We start from the raw sequence: 19676 nt of genomic DNA, 5'->3' as shown, positions 1-19676 counted from the left end.
ATCAACATGTTGTTAATAATTCTTGGGAGAGAAATGGCTCGCACTGTCGGAAAAAACGAGAACGCTGTTAAAAATGCTGAAATGCCGTGTTGTAAACAACAGTTTTTACTTCTACTATGGTGTAGTGTTGGATGCATGCCGTAGAGCTCCATGCTGCCCCGTTCAGTTTGGGAGAATGTTGGCTCACCGCAGAGACAAGTCGCATGAACCATAAACGCTGCGAGTTGTGAAGCGCGTTCCAGCCACGAGCTGCATCACCAAGCGGAAAGTGAATGTGTCAAGCATAAACCAAGCTTCACTCCCTTTGGTTACGTCAGAGGTTCACATTTAAAAAATAGTCTTTTTAGAAGCTTTGCTGAGAAAGGCCACTTTTTACTCAAACTCTGCTGTTATGTAATTTAAAACAAAATATTTGCAATAAGCTTTTCAACTAGTATTTTTGACCAGCATTTCATATAAATTAGATTAAAAAAATTATGTCAAATCTGTTGCCAGTGCTGCTTTGTGAAGTTCCTTTGCAGCAGCTTTACGTTTTTTTACTCAACGTGAGCATGTCAAGGTCAGGGAGAATCAACATTAGAGCCACTTAGTCAAAAGTAGCTTGGTGCAAGTTAAAATATATAATCTTTGCCTCGAGTGCTGTTGAACGATATGATGGAGTAGTCTTGTTGTCAAGGAAACAGCGCAAACTGATCATTGGGCTTTTATTTCCCAAGGAAGATTGTTGTTGCATGTGGGCTCGAAACACCTGAACGTGGTAGAAATCTGACTGCTATAGAGCATCACTTTATTGGTGGCATCAATCAAATCAGTTAAGGAGGCTTACAAATCTTCACTGAGGGATGACTCTGATTCACAAACATGTCACGAAAAAGGGAAAAAATCTACCTTTTCTATAGATTTAGACAGTTATGCTTTTTTTTTAGCTGATTTAAGATATTGGCTAAAGTTTGGATGAACGAAGTGAAACCGTCTAACTTAAATTTGGTTAATTTATTAATTCTGACCAACACACTTTCCTACGTCTTGATGAATCAATTTCATCATTCCTCGTGTGTGGAAGAACTCCAGATTAATGCATCATAATTATCTGTTGTGTACAGGCTGGGAGCACTTTATTCTCTTAATCTGAAAACCTTTGAGGAGATTATGGAGGATTTTGGCTGAAACTCTGATAAAACTGGATCAATGTGCTGACACAGCAGGAAGCGATGCTCTGGATGCCACGGGCAACCTGCTATAAACAGTCCTGGATCACCTGGGTGGTTCAAAGAAATTTAGTATGACAGCTTTCTACTGGCATCTGCAGCAGTTTTACCTGCCTGAAAGTTTTAGAGAATCCAGAATCCACATAAATAACTTTGGATTATTACTGAGGGTGGTTTACTTTATATGGCAACGTTCAAAAAGTAAAAATCACTGACAACCTTTAATCTTTTATTCTCCACATGTGGGGCTTTTTACCCGTTTCTCTGATATTTAAATCATTAGGATAAAAGTCATGGAAATGTAGATTATTCCATCTCAGAGTGCAAGGTTACAAAATACCTGTGTACACAGTTCTCCATAAAATCCAAGAAGACATTGAAAATGTGTACTTTTGTGGTTATTTTAGCAGAATTCTAATGGAACGTGGCGCAGAAAGGCTACATTTTTAGCACTGCAACTAATTTCCTCTGCAAACTAATCACATCATTTTAAATATTCACAAATGAAAAATGCACGATGATGTAACTGCTTATAAAACAATGTTTGCATGAAATGCTACAAAATTTTTTAATTAGAGTTGTCTTAAACCTGCAGAAACATTTGTTTTCTCTTATTTCTGAACAGGGAAGATAATTTTTTATCTCCCTTCCACAAAAACACAATTCAAAAGATCTGAACTATTCCTTTAAAGGTGTAGTTGACTGAAAAAAAAATTTTTTTTTTTATTATTATTTCTAATTATAATGGGTCACTGAGTTCTTCATGCAGGCTGAGCATGAAACATAGACTCCTACACCTATCTCCTGCATTAGCTTCTAAAAATAGACTGTGAAATGCTCAGATTCAAAAATCCTCACATATCTATGTCACATTGTAAATTAGAATTCATGGCCCCATCTATCTGGCTCGTCCCACAGGACGGCTGTTCTAAAATTGTTCTAGTGTGTCTTGGTGATAGTGACTTTGCAACATGGCTGAACGCATTCTGTTAGCCAATCAGAAGTGAGGTGTGTGCATATTAATAATAATGAGTAGGGCTGCAACAAATCGATAAAATCAATAAAAATCAACGAAGAAATGCGTTGGCAATGCCTTTAGTCATCAATTTGTTATGTTGTGTTACTTTTATTTAACAGTGAATGTGCACAGCTCATGTGTAGGAGGCAACAGAGCAGACCGAGGCAGATCAGAAAGAGAGGAAGCCGGTGTTTGATGAGGAACAACACACTAACAGTAAGTTGCTTACTGACGCACAATGAGCTAGGTGGTGTGGAGGAAAACAGAAACCAGCAAAGCCACAAAGGCAGAAACGGTTTGGGACCAAAGGCGCAGCTACGGGCAGATTAGCTAATGCTAGCGGGTAGCAGGCTCACGATCAAGTGGGTTCCGAAAAAACACGATGGTTGTGAAACTAAGAATATCTAAACTCTACAAGCGGAAGAAAAGACCTCACCATCCTGTTTATTCTTAGCGGTCTGCGGCGCTGTGGAGCAGAACCACTGCAGCAGGATTATGGCAAGCCACTGTAACATGTAATTCACAAACGCATCTATCTGCGAACATAATTTAAACTGTATTATTGCCAAACTGTACATAATAAATATGTCACCATTACATTTTTTGCTGTAGAAATTAAATGTTATTAGCATTTCCAGTAGCTTACTACTGAACATGTTAATGAAATACGTAAAATTTTACTGATCATAGTTTAATTATGGATATATTTAGTTGATAGCATGTTGTTTTGCATGCTATTGAACTGTTTTCTAATCATGTTTTGTTGTTAAAGTGAAGGAAGGAGAGAATAAATGTTTCCACAGAAGTTTTTTTTTTCAATTTTCCCATTTAATCAGATTCATTGTTTGTTGCAGCCCAAATATTGAGTAATCCTGCTGTTTTCAGCCCATCTCTGCACCAGCAAACTTCTGAATCTCAGCTTTAAAAAAAAAGACTCATAATGTGTTGATTCACACTAGAGAACACTGCAAATGTATTACACAAACATGTAAACTACACCTTTAATATGCAGGCAAATTACAATGGAGCTGCAGAAAATTTTTAGGTCTTCTCGAGCAGAATTTGTTTGTTCTTTCTGTACATGTGTGAATACTCTGCAGGTGTTTCAGGTTCTGTGACTGACTGAAAACATACCTGTTAGTATAATAGGTGACTAAATTGATTACAGGTGCGTGTGAACTATTTTTTCTAATAGGCACATTTCAAAACCAGAATTTGAGGGTGCCTATTTTTCTTTTCATAGGCACAAAGGAGAAGGTACAAAATGTATTTTACAAACCCGAAGCAGAACACTGTTACGGATGCACAGTGTTTGCGTCTTCACAGGGTATCTGCAGGTTTGAGGGAGCCAAATTCAAGACTTTTAAGACGGGAGCGATTGGAGGGCGACCCGCACCCACGGAAAGCACCATCCGTGTGGAGACTTCACAGACTGGGACGTTACTTGAGGTGAATCGTAAGCTGGACAATGTTCTAGCTGCAATACCGGTATTAGTGCGCAAAATTGACGTCATCTCGGAGAGGGTCACCGGACGGTATGGACAAGTTTAAAAACCCAAATTGGCTTCACTGAAGGACTGGAATGACCAGTTTAAAGACTGAAGGCAGAGAGGAAAATTATCTCAGCCTGACCCAAACAAATTCTTGTTTTCTGAATCTGACGCCCTGGTAGCCTTGAGCTGCAAGCAACAAACCCCCACGAAGGAATGCAGACAGATGCTGTGAAAACCCGACCTACACCCCCACCCCCACCCCCCACCCCCTTCGGATTGGTGGACTTCAGCCTGGCGAGGTCATCAACCTGCAGGAGACAATGTGCTCTGCGCTTCTCCCATGATCTCCCTCCCACCTGTGACTGTACAGTAGACAGGGTATCTGCAGGTTTAAGGGAGCCAAATTTAAGACTTTTTAAGACCTTTTTTAAGGCCACTTTGACCAAATTTAAGCAACTTTTTGTAAAATAAAATTTAAGCTATAATTTCCAGCTATTGCCTGGAACTGGTGCTAACCACGTCGCGAACGTGGGATTAGCCATCCAATTACCATTAAACTTGCACTTCCGTGGCACAAGCTCCCACTAGCTTAACCAGCTAATGTGCTCATCTAAAAATAGCCCCCTTTCACAACCAACTGAATGTGTACGGTTCCACTAATGCCAATATCGTACACACAAAATGCTGAAAATTTTATAGAAATAAAAGAATCTTGTTTATTGGGTCGTTGGTAATTTAAGACCTTTGGAAACTGTATTTAAGGATCATTTGTCATTTTTATGGATTTTTAAGGCCTTAAATTTGGAAAAGCAAATTTAAGACTTCTTAAGACTTACCCTGCTTCAGCTGCACAGAAACAATCATTTAATGTTAATGCAAAGGCAAATTATCAAAGCTTGAATATAAAGTCAACTGTCCAAATTAGCACTCAGAGGTATTTAAACATTATCTTAACACCGACCTTAATGCTCAAACTCAGTTCCCCCCCCCCCCCCAAAAAAAAAAAACAGAAACTTCAACCAAAAGATTTCCTGGTGAAACCACCTTGGTCTGAAGGAAGCGTGACTAAAGACGTGTCTTGCCACGAGCACAGTCGCAGACGTTTCAGGAAGCACAAAAGAAATAAAGCAAGACGTGCAATCAAAGTGGAGAGGAAGTGACTGCAGGGAATAACACAGAGGGAGCACTAATATAGGAGATATAAGTATGCAAACATAAATGTGCGCGTCAAAAGTAAATAAGGATGAGAGGTTGCATTTAGGTCGACAACAGCTGCAGTGATTGCCTCAGGAGGGCTGGAGGAGTGGAAATGATTTGAAGGTGAAGTTTTGTCAGAAATGTGAGGCGGAGATTAAACGGCCTCAAAAGAAGTGTTGCTGTGGAAGCTGACCCAGGAATAGATCTGGCATGGACGTAGTTGTGAATCTACAAAGACGAGAGTGTGAAAACATTCTCTCAAAGAGGCGCAAACAGAAGATCGATCCATCTCAGACAGGTTTGTGACGACAGTGGTGCACAAGACAGAGCGGGGGTTTTTTAACACGTCCGCATCCGCTGCAGGGATATTTCACCTTCTGTGGAGTTAAATAAAGCTGTCAGTGATTTTGTATTTTTAGATTTTTGATCAAGCAGAAACTAAAAAGGGAATAAAACCAAATGAGAGTTTTAGTTGTTTAAAGCGGAAACTCCAGAAAACTGATCATTTAGCTGTCATTTAAGATCTGTTTATCAGGAGGCTGAGAAATCTGACTTTTAAAACTAAATAAAACTCAATTACTATTATTATATGAGCTTCACAAGCTCCAGTGAAAATCTGAATTCAGTATGATTGAATAAAATCTGTAATTTAGCCTCGTCAACCAGACATCAGACAATGCGAAGGCAACAAATCCAAGGACTTCTGTAAAACTTTGCTGTTAGCAATGCTGTTGCTGTTGCAGAAAATGCAAGCTAATCTTGTTTTTTCTGTTTTTTTTTTTTTTTTTTTTACTTTGCCTTACACAAACACACGCATTCACAGAGTTGATCTCTGGGTGGCGAAAGTGAGGACCTTCTGCTTATTCAACAGCAGCATCGATGATGTACCAATAAAGATGATCATTAGCAGCTGCAGGTGTTTTGTTGTATTTTATGAATCATTTAAACTAAACTTCGACTGAAACCGACACACTGTACATGCAGGGTTTATAAAACCCTCTGAAATGTGTTCATCAGTGGAGCGGTAGATGAATGATTAAAGCTCTGGAACGTCCTGCCGTTGCTGCCAGGCAGCAGACTGAATGAAGTGGACAGCAGCTTCCAGATAAGCTGCATGTAAATAAATGGGTTGACTCTGAGGCAGCTTCTCTTCAGTCCTAACTCCTACCTTAGATGGATGTTTACCTGGCACGGTGCTTCTGGGTTTATTTGCAGCATCTTAAAATAGCATTTTGCTTTTTCAAAGCTCAATGAGTTAGATTTAGACTCGAACTAAATGGCTGGCCACACAACTTTGCCTTTTTACTTCAAAAAATATCGCTCCAGATTGTATTTTTCTCTGTCATTCAAACTTTCCGACATAATGGTTTTAGGATCAGCCAGTGTTTGATGTGGAAGAATCAGGAGTAATGGGAACTTCAAAGAGATGGCTGACTTTCTGAATCTACTTGATTGACTTGATGCTCATGCACGCACACATTTTCCTCCATCAAACCAATTCCAAAGCTCATGTTTGAAGACCATCAGAGAAGAAGGAGCAGAAAAATGTCTTTACGTCACTACTGGGTGTATGGTGCATCAAAATCACAATCAGATGGAATACACACACACGCACACACACCAACTATAATAAACAGTAGGGATGGGTACCTTTGACATTTGAACTGATACAATTCCCGGTATCTACAAATCGATACCGGTACTTAACGGTACCAGTTTTCGATACTTTTGAGTGTTTAGTAATTATTTTAATTGTTTTTTAAATTAAATATATACCCATATTTGATAAATATAACATACAACTGTTTGTATTTTATCATCGTAGTGTTGTACAAAATTCTTCAATATGAAAACTTTTAACGACTGTTTCTAAATGACGCAAAAACAAACCCAGCTCCATGTACTCCTAATCCTCTTCCAAGCCCTCTGGAATAACTATGTTATTACTATGTTATGTATTCTAAACTACAAATGCACCATACAACAGCAAACTAAAGCAAACTTCAACACCATACAACAGTTTGTGAAACACCACAATATTAAAATACAAACTAAACCCAGCTTCATGTACTCCTTTTCTTCTTCTTTTCCCTCTGGACAAACTGTGTGATGAGTGGGTCTTTGTAGTTTTATAAACTGCAAATTACACTGAAGCAAACAGGGCTGCATAATATTCAATAACAGTGATTAATACTGTGAAGACGAAATTACTCGCGATAAATAAAAACTTAACTCAGGAACAAAAATAATCGAAAACAAAGAAATAAAAAAAAGACTAAAAAATTCATAAAGATGAGAAAAGCAAAAGATGCGAGGAAAGGGAAAAAGAAAATGAACAACAAAAGGCAATCAGTGGATCCCGGGAAAAGCAGAATCAGCAGAAAGAGCAGAACAAGCTAACTCAGGTGTTTGCTAACCATCAAAATTATGTGATGTCCGCCTCGGGGCGGACATCTAACCTATGAGAACCCACCCAATTGGCCAAATGGGCGAAGAGCTCTTTTGATTTGTTAAAAAAACATCATTCTTCCATTTGACAGAATGCATTATGTGTAGCAAACAGTTCAGCTGACCATTCTTTGCGATATGCATATTGCGCATGCTGATATCGCTATAACGATATATTTGCGATACATTGTGCAGCCCTAAAAGTAAACATTTGCTGTGAACTAAATTTTCTGTGTATATTCATTCCTTTTGCCGGCCTTTTTCAAACAGTTTATTTTCCCTACTCAGAAGTTGGAATTTCTGAGGAGAAAGCGAACACACCATTAGCTATGTAAACAAAAACAAAACTATCAAGCTAACGTGGTCTTAAACGATGCCTCATACTCAGATCGTTGTCGCTGGTTTCCTCATCACCCAATAGCCTATCGCATTTAGTGAAGTGAAGCCAAACCTCAGAGCACATTTGCTTTCTTCTAGTCGGAATTTCGGCATTCCAAGGATAAAGCAAAGGCAGCATTAGCTGAACGGAAGCTAACATTTCAAGCTACCGTTATCTTAAACATTTTATTTACCTACCGAGCAGATTAAGATGATGATGCCTCACTTAGATCGTTTTTACTGGTTTCATCATCACCCAGTTACCCATCCCATTGAGTAAAGTGGACCCAAACTTCAGAACGCTTCCTCTCTGCCGTGCTGCTTTGTTTACAGCTTGCGCCGGCGAGCGGCACAGGTACTGAAACAAGGCACCATTTCATATGATGTGAATCGGTACTCAGTCGGTACTGTGGAATTCAGTCGGTGCCGAATTCGGTACCCATCCCTAATGAACAGTGATACAAAATTCAAATTCTCCCTCTCCTTTTCCTTGCAGCTCCTAGGAATGGCATTCTCCATGACACTGTTCCACCACATCCACAGAACGGGGAAAAAGTACGACGCTTAGCCTCGGGTGGAGGCACCTGACGTGGAGGAGCCCCACTGCCTGATGGGATAAGACTCTGATATAAACGTTTATGCTTCCTTCTCACTTTACATCTGTAGAGCATCCTTTGCCCTCTTCCTAGAACTGTACAGATTCCAGCTGTGTTCCCGCACTTTTTTGCTCCTTTCTCTTACCGTTCATTTTGCCAAAGAGTAACACAACTGGAACAGAAGGGACACCTACTTTTGGCAAGTGAGGAAAAATCCGCTGGTTATTAATGAAGTATACTTTATATTTTTGTCTCGTTTTGGTTTTTTGGGTTGAACTAACAATCTGCAGGAAGGACTGGTGGATTCTGAGGACATGAAGAGTTTACTAATTCTCAGACATCGTCTCCAAGGCAAAGCAAACCCATGGAATGGAGAATGTGGAGGTTTATTCTCTTTTCTGAAGCCCACTATTTTTATTTTTACTTGTAAATGAATAAAGACCCGATACGGCGTGCTTAGTTCTTTACGTCACTCACTTCCCCGTGTCTTTGAAATGTTGCGGTTTTATTGTAAACCCCCTAGATTTTTAGTTTTTATTTTTGCTTTGTTTACCTTTGGCGCTCCTGTGGAATGTAAGCGCTGAGCGGATCAGTGCGCTCATACATGCGGTGTGTGTGTGTGTGTGTGTAGATCACGTTGCTGTTGGGGGCACAGACCTGTCGGCGTGGTTTCTAATGAATTTTTGGTTATAGACATAGTGTTGGAGGAACATTTTGCAATCATTTATATGGAAATGTCTCTGATATCCACTGAAGTATAAACCGTAATGCACAAATCTGCCTGTTACCACACACACGACGCGGTGCCAGACAGCACTGGTATTACAGTTCCTGGTGAGACGCATCTGGTGTTAAATGGTTTCTTAGTGCTTCACGTGTCCTGTGAAACAATGTGATCCGGGTGATGAAGTGTTGACTTTGAGACTAGAATGTGTTTGTGTGTTCGCTGTCTTTGTTTGATCACGCGAGCAGAGCTGCGGGGAGCGAGCGGGACGGGGAGCGGGCACATGGCATTACTGAGAAAAAGCGCCAAACAGTCTTGCTTCAGTCATCAATAGTGTTGGCACGAGGACGGCCGGAGGCTTCCTCCTCCTCCTCCTCCTCCTATCAGCCCCTGTCTCCATTTTTCTCCCCACACCCCGAATCTCTTTGCACGTGTCAGGAAGCTTCGAATTTGACATTCATTCCTCATTACTCCATTGCACCTCTCTTTCGCAGCTACTCATATTTCATGTAAGCTTACGTTTCACGCAGCCACGAGAAGAGGGGGTGGCTCAAATGTAGGCAGATCAAAGCCAGGCAGAAAGGTATGGCAACATGCCCTGTAGGACACGTCCGTTGATGTCTGTTTACGTACTGATGCACCGCAGGACGCCCGAGTATCAGCCTACCTCCTGTAGACCCAAAATACTCCTCAGCTCTCGCTGACTTAAACAGTATAGCCCTCCAGTTTGTCTCTTCAGAGCCTCTGAAGATTGGCTGTTATAAAGAGCTACCTTTATTGTTAGGGAATCCCTTTAGCTGTGGGTGTCAGGCTTATATCTCGTTTTATTTTTTATGGCGTTTTTAAAGCAAAGTCGTTGTGACATCTAAAGATGTTAAAGGATCAAAGAGGCAAAGCTAAATTAGAATAATGAAACAAATCTAGAGTTCTGTCAGATCAGCCGTCTTTTACAGTGACTGTTCGTGAGAAATATACTTTGCAGCTCGTTTTGGCAAAGCAAAATAGGTCCGTGTTGAGTTAGAGAGTCAGTCGGTGACAGTTTGATTAAGTGGTTGGAACTTGAAAGTTGTGCGGGCTTAGGTTCACATTAAACACAGGAGGATGAAATACTGGGAATTTTGTTTGAAAGCATTTGCTCATGCAATTCCATTGGCTCATTTTCCCTACCTTGCCCGCCTCTGCAGCTTCTTCCCTTTGTTTTTTGCTGTTGCTGCAGCTCTGAATTTTAATAGCAACTCAGCATTGTGTTGCTTTTTACATTTTTTGGCGTATGTTCATTTGAAATCCATCCATTTGTGTTGTTCCTACAGAATGTTAGCTTTTATTTTTAGCATATATAAATGGTTGCATTTATTTTAGGAATAATCTTCCAGCTAAAGCCTGAATATTCAGTTGAAAATTGTCTGACGGGTATAGTGCGGCTATATGAATACATTTGCTTTATTTAATCACCTCAAATGATCCATAATCAGCTCAGTGTTCAAAGTGTTTCAGGAGCAGCTACTTCGCATAGGTCCAGCGGCTACAGCCTGCACTGCCACAGCAGCTGTTGATTAAAGCCGATAAAGTGTCATTCGGTTTGAAGTGGCTGAGTTCTAATTTTAGGTCCATATAATTGTTGTATGGAGAATTCGTTTGGTTTTGGACGAAGTCTTGAACTTTGTTTTCTGCCACGTGAGCTAATAACGAAGAGAAAATTGGTCAAACTCAAACATTCTTTCAGTGCAGCGCATCGTTCCACTCGTACTTTCTTTAGAGGTCATTCTTAGATTTTTAAAAATCGGTTTTATGACTTTCATCATCCGAGCCACAGTTTGATTTGCAGAGGTTTGCTGTGCATGAGGAAGCAGCGTATTTGAACTGTTAAGGGGCAGCAACCCTACTAGCTGAACTGTACTGTCTGCCCTCGTATGCTCCAGCTCCTCTTGTTGCGTCCATGGGGGTAACATGACAGCTGCTGATGTACATTGCAGGCACGAGTGGCTGCATTCCCCCTGCTTGGCTGCCTCTGCAAACCCTGCACACGTCCCTTATTTACTGCTTGGATCTGCAGACAGCTGGTGCTGCATACAGACGCTGGCAGGGAAAACAGCTCAGCTCTTTGCACACTTCAAAGCACCTGTGGGGTGTAGGAGGGATCACTGTAACCGTTAAGTAAATCTGATTGCACCGTTTCCCAGGCAGAAGGTTTTTAGGAGGAAATCTAAAGAAATATCTTACTGCGTTGCTTCGTTTCACGTTACCTGAAAACGTCTTCAAACAGCTGGTACAGAAAACGCGAGAAAAGGGTGGAAATAAAAGCAAACCTAGAGACTCTGATGTGAAACTTCTGAGCCCCAGCCTGCAGACTCCAAGTTTTTGCCCCTGAATGATCTGACTGTACCGACGTTCTGTGTGAACTCCCTTTGACCCAGATGCCATTGCTTTGTTTTCATGTTTTTTTTTTCCAGAGCTACGTGTTCCTCTGTATGTGTGTTTTTAACATCTAGATTGCAGGGATGAATGCCACTTTCAGTGATATTCCTTTTGGGTGTTGCTGTTTTAATGTTTGGTTTTATACAGTATTACTGTTGCTTTTCTCGTCGTAGAAGCAGTCGTTTTGTTTCCTTTTGTGGCAGGCGCTCAGCGATGCTCATTGTGAGAACCTGCCATCGTTAATTCAGTTTTTCTCTGTGGGATTAGGCTTGGCAGAGCTGCTCTGCAGGGTGACTAAAATGCCTTTCTGTCTTAATACTAAAAGGACATGCAGCAATTAAGCCAGAATTGATAGAAGTAAAATTTAGCATATTACATTGGGTGAAGTCCACAAAAGACGTACTGCATGCTTCTTGTGATTCTAGTTCGACTGAATTATGGAGTGCAGTTATAATCTTCAGTATGTCTTTGCATATTGCTGATGTCACGCAGGTTATGTATTCCTGGAGCAGAAACTGAACGATTTTGTGTGACAAGGCTCATCTCACTTGACTATAACAGGTTTCTATGTAAATATGCTCATTTTACAACAACTTGTTTCTATTTGTATCATATTTACGACGTTAAGACTTGTTTAAAGGGGAAATATTATGCAAAACTCACTTTTTGAAAGAAATCCTACTATCTGTTTTTTTAAAGGAATGATGTGCCTAAAACGAGCCGTTTTGAAATGTTCCCATTTGTGACACCACAAATGGGACTTTTTACATGCAAGAGAGGTGCAGTGGCTCTACTTTGAGCTCTTCCAGGGTATCGGAGCTCCTCAGCTTATAGCAGCCTGAGCAGAGACGGGGTGGGCGTGGCTCTAGCTTGGGAAACAACTCATTCTGGAAAATACTGAAATTGTCAAGAATAAAACTGCATAAATTTCGTCTCACATCAAGTGATTTCAGCACAGAACTTCATGAACATGTTTGGTACAGACCAGTGGTTCCTAACCTGGGGGTCCCGACCCCCACAAGGGGGCGCCAAAGCCTCTCAGTGGGTCGCCAGGACCTCTCCACTTCAAGGGGTTAAAACTTCATTTATCAATCAATCAGTCTATCAAAGCTTTATTTATGGAGCGCCTTCCGCAACCCTGTCGGGAAGCCCAAAGCGCTGAACATGGTTCAGTTGTAGGTAAATATATTGAATAAAACAATAAAAGCAATTCAAATTACAAAATACAAATTACAAAATAGATGAAACAGTCTGGTACAGGACAAATGTGTAAAACAATGGATTGAGTGAACCAATGAAAACTGTGGAATAAATTCAACATAAAAGAGGGCCAAAATCAAACATGTTCTGGAAATGCCAAGCGGAGGAGGTGTGTTTTTTATTACTTGTTTATAGCCTACATTTTGCTCACTTTTTTTTTCATGAGTGAAAAGTTTACTGATATTAAGACAGGAAATAATTAGTACAGAAAAAGTAACACACTTTTAAGAACATTTTGCTCAGCTCACTGTTTTATTTTCAAGTGTCAAAAGTTCATTAAAGATGGGACTGGTTGATTAATCACAGCCGCCACAGTAAATAATCTAGTATAAACAGTAATATACACATTTATGTACATTTTGCTCGGTGTATTTTTTATGTGTCAAATGTTTATTGAAAGGAATGATTGATTTATCAGTGTTTACAAGAAACAATGTGTTCAGAAAAGTAATACAAACTGTCAAGCACATTATGCTCTGTTTGGTTTTGTTAATGACTTTGTTCTATACTGGAGCCTACTATTACTGTTATCTATTGAATCCAAGCAAATTAAAATGTGCTTGAACAATTTTATCATTTCTTAATACTGTTTGTACTGGAAGAGAGAATGGGAGGGGGTCGTCAAAAATTTTACTGGTAAAAAAGGGGTCCCTTGGGAAAAAGGTTGGGAACCACTGGTATAGACCACAGGACTATTATAACACAAGTAAATAAAATCATAATAAGTCCCCTTTAACAACACATTCATACACATCTCCCACTTGTATCAGTTACTTTGCATTTGATTTGATTTTCCTGAACTACTAGTTGTGTAAAGTTCATGTAAATCTATGTTTTTGTCTTTTCTCACTGTTGATTTGACTGGATTTTGATCTTGTATGAAGGACAATGAAAAATTCCTTTTCATCCACGAAAGAGCTCCCAATAAGACTTTTAAAGCTGAACGCACCTGCAGCTACATGGCTTTTGTCTGCTGCGAGCAACCTTTATTTTATTTACCAGCATTGGCGTATTATTTCTGTATGATCCTCATAACCCTCTGCCCAAGCTGATTACCTGAACGATGAAAATGTGTGTTTGATGTTGTGTGCGGCTCGGTGCGTTCCCCAACGCCTCGCGGCCTGTCCTGTGACTTTCACATCTATGAAGAGGTGGACAACCTTCTCTTTATTTTCTAAAATCGACTATTTTTAAATAAAGGAAAATGTGTCACTAAATCCCATGATAGCGTACAGTCATTGCCTTTCATGTCTAATGACGCATTGCTTCTGATTTATCCTCTTCTTATGGCGCTGTTAGTTATATAGGCTGGATTGTGTTGAGGGGGGGAGGGGGGGTGATAGGTAATTTCAGATTGATCCCATATTACCTTAAAGGACGACACACACACAGAGAGAGAGATTATTTGTAATGTCCATTAATCGTCATGCGAGAGCTGGGCACAGAAACCCCCTCCAGGGAGCTAACCAGGCCCCCTCTGCTCCTGGGGAAAGCCTTCAGCTTTCCAGCTCTGCATGCCCGCATTCTCCACCAAGATGTTGGGTAATATTTAATGTTAGGTAATATTTAATCTCCATAACCCTGGAACCTAAAATAAACACTCTTGACAACATGGAAGACATTTTACCCTGAGTCCCCAAAATAAAGGAGAGTTAATGCAGGGAAAAACCTCCTCTGAGGCTTTTCCCCCCGTCACTCCCAAGTCTCCTCAGATTCCCAGGGGCTTTATTCAGCAAAGGATGGGGGAGAAGGCGGGCCTTCTCAGGTTACAGAGGTACAGTTTTCAGTTGGAAACCCACAATCAACATCCTTGCTCAACCTTTCATGAACAGCAACAGTTGGCAAACACAGAGATTCATGAAGTGTTAATAACACAAAATGGGCAGCTTTTAGGCCTCAAAAAGGTACATTATCAAAATACGCCTTGGCAAGATGTTCAAATTCAAATCTCCTGATGGGTTTAATAACGGAGTGGCATCCCTGCTTCAAACTGCCCTCTTTTTTTTTTTTTTTTAGAAAATTATAGTTTTCCTAGAGATGTGATCATGCCATGCAGTCGGCAGTTTGAGCTGGAGGTTTATTTTTCTCCCAAGAACAAAAGGAACAAAGATTCAAGTACGAACCGTCGGTGATGTGTCTCCTGCTTTAACAGAGTGGAATGAGCAGCAGCAGATTATTGTACAGAGCTTGATCTCGCCTTTACTAGCCTAATTGTCATCAGACGGTTTGTGTGACAGTGAGTGGAGTTTATCGTCTCGCTCTACTCGCTGATTTTTCTATGCAAACTGAAAACTGACCTATTTTGACCTTTGTACGGATTATTTTGTACAAGTAGTATGTACTGAAATAAAGTGAAAGTAACCAGCTGTGATTTTTTTTTACCCCACTTTGCATTTGTTTTCCTTCCTCTACAAAGAAAATCCATTTCATTAACCTGAATTCAGACGGCTTTCGTTTAGATGAAATTGGATCATTTCCTCCTCTAAATGATTGGGCTTGTTGGATACAAAAAAAAGTGGCTTTCGGGCTTGTTTTTCCTGCAACTGTACCATTTGGATCAGATTTTGCACTGCAGCAATGTTATTTTTTTTTAATTAAAAAATAGGATTTATAAACTTAAGATTTCTCTTGGCTCTTTAATTCTTTAACCTTCACAGCTTTAAAAAGAGATTAATTATGGTAAAAGTAAAAAAAATAGATCAAATATTTTTAAACCTAATTAAACAATTGAAAAAACACTTATCCAAAGATTAAACTGAGAAATTTTAGTCTCCTATTTAAATTAGCTAAAAGGAAAATATTTACACAAACTAGTCTGGCCCAATCCTTATCAAAAAGTAGAGTGACTACTTAACATCGTCTAAAAATGTATAAAAGTTTTGATTTTTCCTCTGAGCTCAGGAAAACCACAAGGACTGCCCCAGGTCAGAATGATCAAGACTTACCGCTGCTGCAGGGTATGAGTTTATTGGAGCTTCAGCTTCACAAACGAGTCCCACTGCAGCTTCCACCTAGAATAAAAAAAGATCATTTTTCACTGATGGAAATCCAGATAAAGCTATTGAACAAGTGAGCATCATGTGGAGGGAGTTGGAAACATTTTGCTGCAAAACAAACTCAATTTTACACAAAAAATATTTTTTGTACTTCAGAGCTTTAAATACTAAAGTCCATAAAAAACTGATCTAAATTAAGTTTAATCTAGAAGTCTGAAAGGTTTTTTAAGTTTATAAGAAATGTCGAAATTGAGAGTTTAAAGAAAGTCACTCAAACTCAAAGTCAAAATTTACTGTGTAAAACTAACTTTTTTCTTCAACAGCACAACAGGATAATGAGCTTGTGAATTAAAGGATCGATGTAAGGATTCGTTTTAAAATACTCTAATTGGTTTTTAAAACGTTAAATGGTTTGGCCCCTCCTTACTTGGTGTCACTGCTTCAACCGTACACCCCCGCACGGTCACTCCGCTCGGAGAACCTCGTGCTCCTCTCGGTCCCAAGACCGCGCCTAAAGACCCGTGGTGATAGGGCCTTTCCTGTGGCAGGTCCTAAGCCTTGGAACGAGCTTCCTCTCAGCATAAGGGCCTCCACCTCTGTTGCGGTTTTTAAGGCAAGGCTAAAAACCTACTTTTATGATCTGTCTCTTAATCTCTCTAACTAGTTTATTGTTTTACTTAAAACAATCTGTGTACTCACTGTATTTTTTATCTGTATCTTGTGATACGATGTTTTTATTTTCTGGACTTAATGTTTTATGTTTACCTGATCAGTGTAGCGCCTTGGTGGCATCTTTTTGCCTGTAAGGCGCGATTTACAAATAAAGCTGAGTTGAGATAAAGGCAACTCAATGTGTTACCACAGGACTAATTCGTGTATCTATCCACTGTATTCCGCTTATTCAGGGTCAGGTCATGGGGGCAGACTTCCCTCTCACCATCCATCTGGGCCCAGCCTAGACATCTAGACCAACCGTAGCATACCAGAAGATTATGATCTGCTTGTCGGTTTAGCTACGCTCCGCTGTTGCCTTGGTAGGTCTACCATTGGCCTAAACGGTTTTGTGTCTTGCCGATCACAGCGCTCTACCTTCATTGGGCGGGCTACAACCAGAGCTTCGTTGTAGAAAAACTAGAAAGATGGTGTCAGCTCAGGAACAACGCTCATTTGAAATGGCTTTGGTATCGAATCTGAACGATTTAGACTTGGGTCTTTCTTTGAGACATGAGCAGACAGAGGTACTTAAGTTCTTTACGCCAAAACAGGATGTATTTTCTTCTTCAGTGGTGTATGGCGGACTTTCTTATTGACTGATTTCTGTTGCGATGACTACATCATGTTGTTCGTTGCATGCAGAGACAGTTTGAAAGACAACTGTAGATTAAGCCCCACAACTGGCTTGTTTCCATAGGTCATGGCCAGAATACATATTTAAAAAGATGGCTTGCCACGCCAAGTTAGGCCAGCTCCTCTAAGGGAATCCTAAGGTGTTCCCAGGCCAGCTGAGAAACATAGTCCCTCCAGCGTGTCCTGGGTCTTCCTTTAGCTCTCCTCCTGGTTGTACATGATTGGAAAATCTCCCCATGGGGGCACGCAGGAGGCATCTTCACCAGATGCCCAAGCCACCTCAAGCGGCTCCTTGATTTAGAGAAGCAGCAGGTCTACTCCGAGCCCCTCTCGGATGACGGAGCTTCTCACCCAAAACTTGTTTTTTTTTATCTGTTAGGGCTGCACAATATTAGGAAAACATGCTATATTTGATAATGATTAATAATGCTATAAATAAAAACTTAACTAAGGAACAAAAATGAACACAAAGAAATAAAATATCATAAAAATGAGAAAAGCAAAAGATGTGAGGAAAGGGGAAAAGAAAATGAACAAGAAAAGGCAATCGGTGGATCCCGGGAAAAGCAGAATCAGCAAAAAGAGCAGAACAAAGCTAACTCAGGTGTTCGCTAACTATCAAAATTAAGTTTTGCCCAATTGGCCAAATGGGTGAAGAGCTCCATTTGATTTGTTAAAAATAACATAACATTTCCGTTTGATTGACAGAATGCATTATGTGTGGCAAACATTTGAGCTGACCATTCATTGCTATATTTATCTGTTCTTTGCAATATGCATATTGTGCATGCTGATATCGTGATAACGATATATTTGCGATATATTGTGCAGCGGTAGTATCTGTGACCTTCTTTTTATCTCCACCCAAATCTCCGTGACCATAGATGAGGGCTGGAACCTAAATCGACCAATAAATCGAGAGTTAAGCCACGAGGCAAACCAGTACAGTGCCTGCATCACCGCAGATGCAGCACCAATCCGCCCATCGATCTCCATCATTCATTCTGTCACTCATGAACAAGTCTCAGAGATACTTTATCTCCTCCACTTCAGGCAGGACCTTGTCTCTCTGGGTCTACAAGTTGGTTCATTCAAGCAGCGGCTTGTTGCATCACATTTAGTGCATGTACATTATAACACTAGCAATGTTAAAATTTTATTCTGCTTGATCCATTTAACAGTAAAACAAATAGTTGCACTATCCCATGGATAGTGCAGCACTGTAAACACTAGGGATGTGTATTGGTGAAATTCTGGCGATACGATACTTATCACGATACAGGGGAGATGATACGATATATCACGATATATCGCGATACGTTCAGTCGGACAATATTAGCGATTTTTTTAGACTAAAATTATTGCAGGAAAATTCAATAAATGGTCCAAACTGATACTTAACATGATTAACATGAGGTATTTGAACCATAATAGAGGGATTTACATTTCAGTGGTGGAAACAAACTCCATTGCACACTACTGCTGACTAGCGGACGGCATTTCATTTGCACCAAAAGAAAAGAAAATACACAAATGTTTGCACGTAAATTCTTCCAAAAAAATCGATACACAGCTTTTGAACATTGATAAAATATCGCAGGAAACAATATCGCGATATATTGCTATATCGATATTTTCTTACATTCCTAGTAAACACTAAAGTGCCTCTGATGAGCTCATTCCCAAGATTTCACAACACTCATCAGTGTTAATTAAAATTGTAAAACGGGGAACCAGCTCATCAAGTTTTCATGTTCCTTTGCTGAAGAACCGAGCATCTGAGGGACCTTCTGTCTTTTTATCACTGAACAGGAGAATAATTTGGGTTGGGGAACAAAATGTGTCTTCAGATTGTGCACATTCAAGGACAGTTCAGAGTTCCTTTTGGAAATTCAACGAGATAGTAATAAATGTTCTACAACATCTACAGTATGAAACTTAGGAAACATCCGACAGCATGACCCCGTCATTTGCTGCAGAGTAGTTGGCCTCGTTTCTTTATTTGTCCGATGATTACATCCGATTCACCCTCAAGCAGACAAGAAAACAGCAGAGATCGAAATGCAGGAAATCATCAAACCACATTAAATGTCCCCTCTTTTAAAGATGCCATTGTCCAGCCTTTGTCAGATGTCATTCTGTTTTATTTTCAGAGCGGCGCGTCAGCCTTCAAAGATGTCATCTGTGCTCAAAAATACAAGCCTTTCAAAAGCAAAGCCCAATAAGGCAGAAACAAGTGTGCAAAGCTCTTACTGGAATAAGATGCAGGATCTTAAAACTGATGACATAATTAGAAAGGACTAAACAACAAAGGCCAGTGGGGTAAAATCAGATTTACATTGACTAACAGAAAGTTTATAGTGCTCCTGAGCCATGCAGCGAAAGACACCCAGAGATATTTCATGTGTAATCTGAAACGTCAGCTTGCACAGCTTCTGGTGCTACCAGTGTGACTGGACGGCGTCATGGACCTACACCCCCTTCTTTGGCCTGTGTGACACCCCTCACAGTGTGCCAACAATCCCTCTCATCACAGATCCATGTGGTGGCTGAGTATGTGTTGGGTGGGGCTGGACATAGGGCTGTGTTCAAGTCA

At 40.2% G+C, this 19676-nt stretch overlaps 3 protein-coding genes across 8 annotated transcripts in view; 2 read left to right on the top strand and 1 right to left on the bottom strand.

The window, feature by feature from the left end:
* The window catches only part of tspan9a (tetraspanin 9a), a 137432-nt gene extending 123473 nt beyond the window's left edge, over window positions 1–13959 (top strand). Inside the window, exon 7 of the mRNA XM_015964984.3 lies at window positions 8239–13959. Coding sequence (XP_015820470.1) covers window positions 8239–8310 — 72 coding nt within the window. The 3' untranslated portion in view covers window positions 8311–13959. The remainder of the gene's footprint in view (window positions 1–8238) is intronic.
* The window catches only part of ttc38 (tetratricopeptide repeat domain 38), an 89773-nt gene that overhangs the window by 20541 nt on the left and 49556 nt on the right, over window positions 1–19676 (bottom strand). For all 5 annotated transcript variants that reach the window (XM_070550467.1, XM_070550464.1, XM_070550465.1 and 2 more), the window contains one exon: window positions 15683–15748. The gene's annotated coding sequence lies outside the window, so the exon portion shown is untranslated. The remainder of the gene's footprint in view (window positions 1–15682; window positions 15749–19676) is intronic.
* Window positions 1–19676, top strand: part of tspan33b (tetraspanin 33b) — a 64503-nt gene that overhangs the window by 13748 nt on the left and 31079 nt on the right. The window contains exon 1 of one of the 2 annotated variants that reach the window (XM_015964103.3): window positions 15323–19676. This exon is cut by the window's right edge and continues 151 nt beyond it. The exons of the other annotated variant lie outside the window; for it this stretch is intronic. The gene's annotated coding sequence lies outside the window, so the exon portion shown is untranslated. Of the gene's footprint in view, window positions 1–15322 lie in introns of those variants that run through there. 2 annotated transcript variants of the gene reach the window in all.

Source organism: Nothobranchius furzeri, chromosome 4, assembly GCF_043380555.1.
Source record: "Nothobranchius furzeri strain GRZ-AD chromosome 4, NfurGRZ-RIMD1, whole genome shotgun sequence".
NCBI lineage: Eukaryota > Metazoa > Chordata > Actinopteri > Cyprinodontiformes > Nothobranchiidae > Nothobranchius > Nothobranchius furzeri.
The sequence above is the reverse complement of the archived record's forward strand: the minus strand, read 5'-3'. Positions and strand labels throughout refer to the sequence as shown.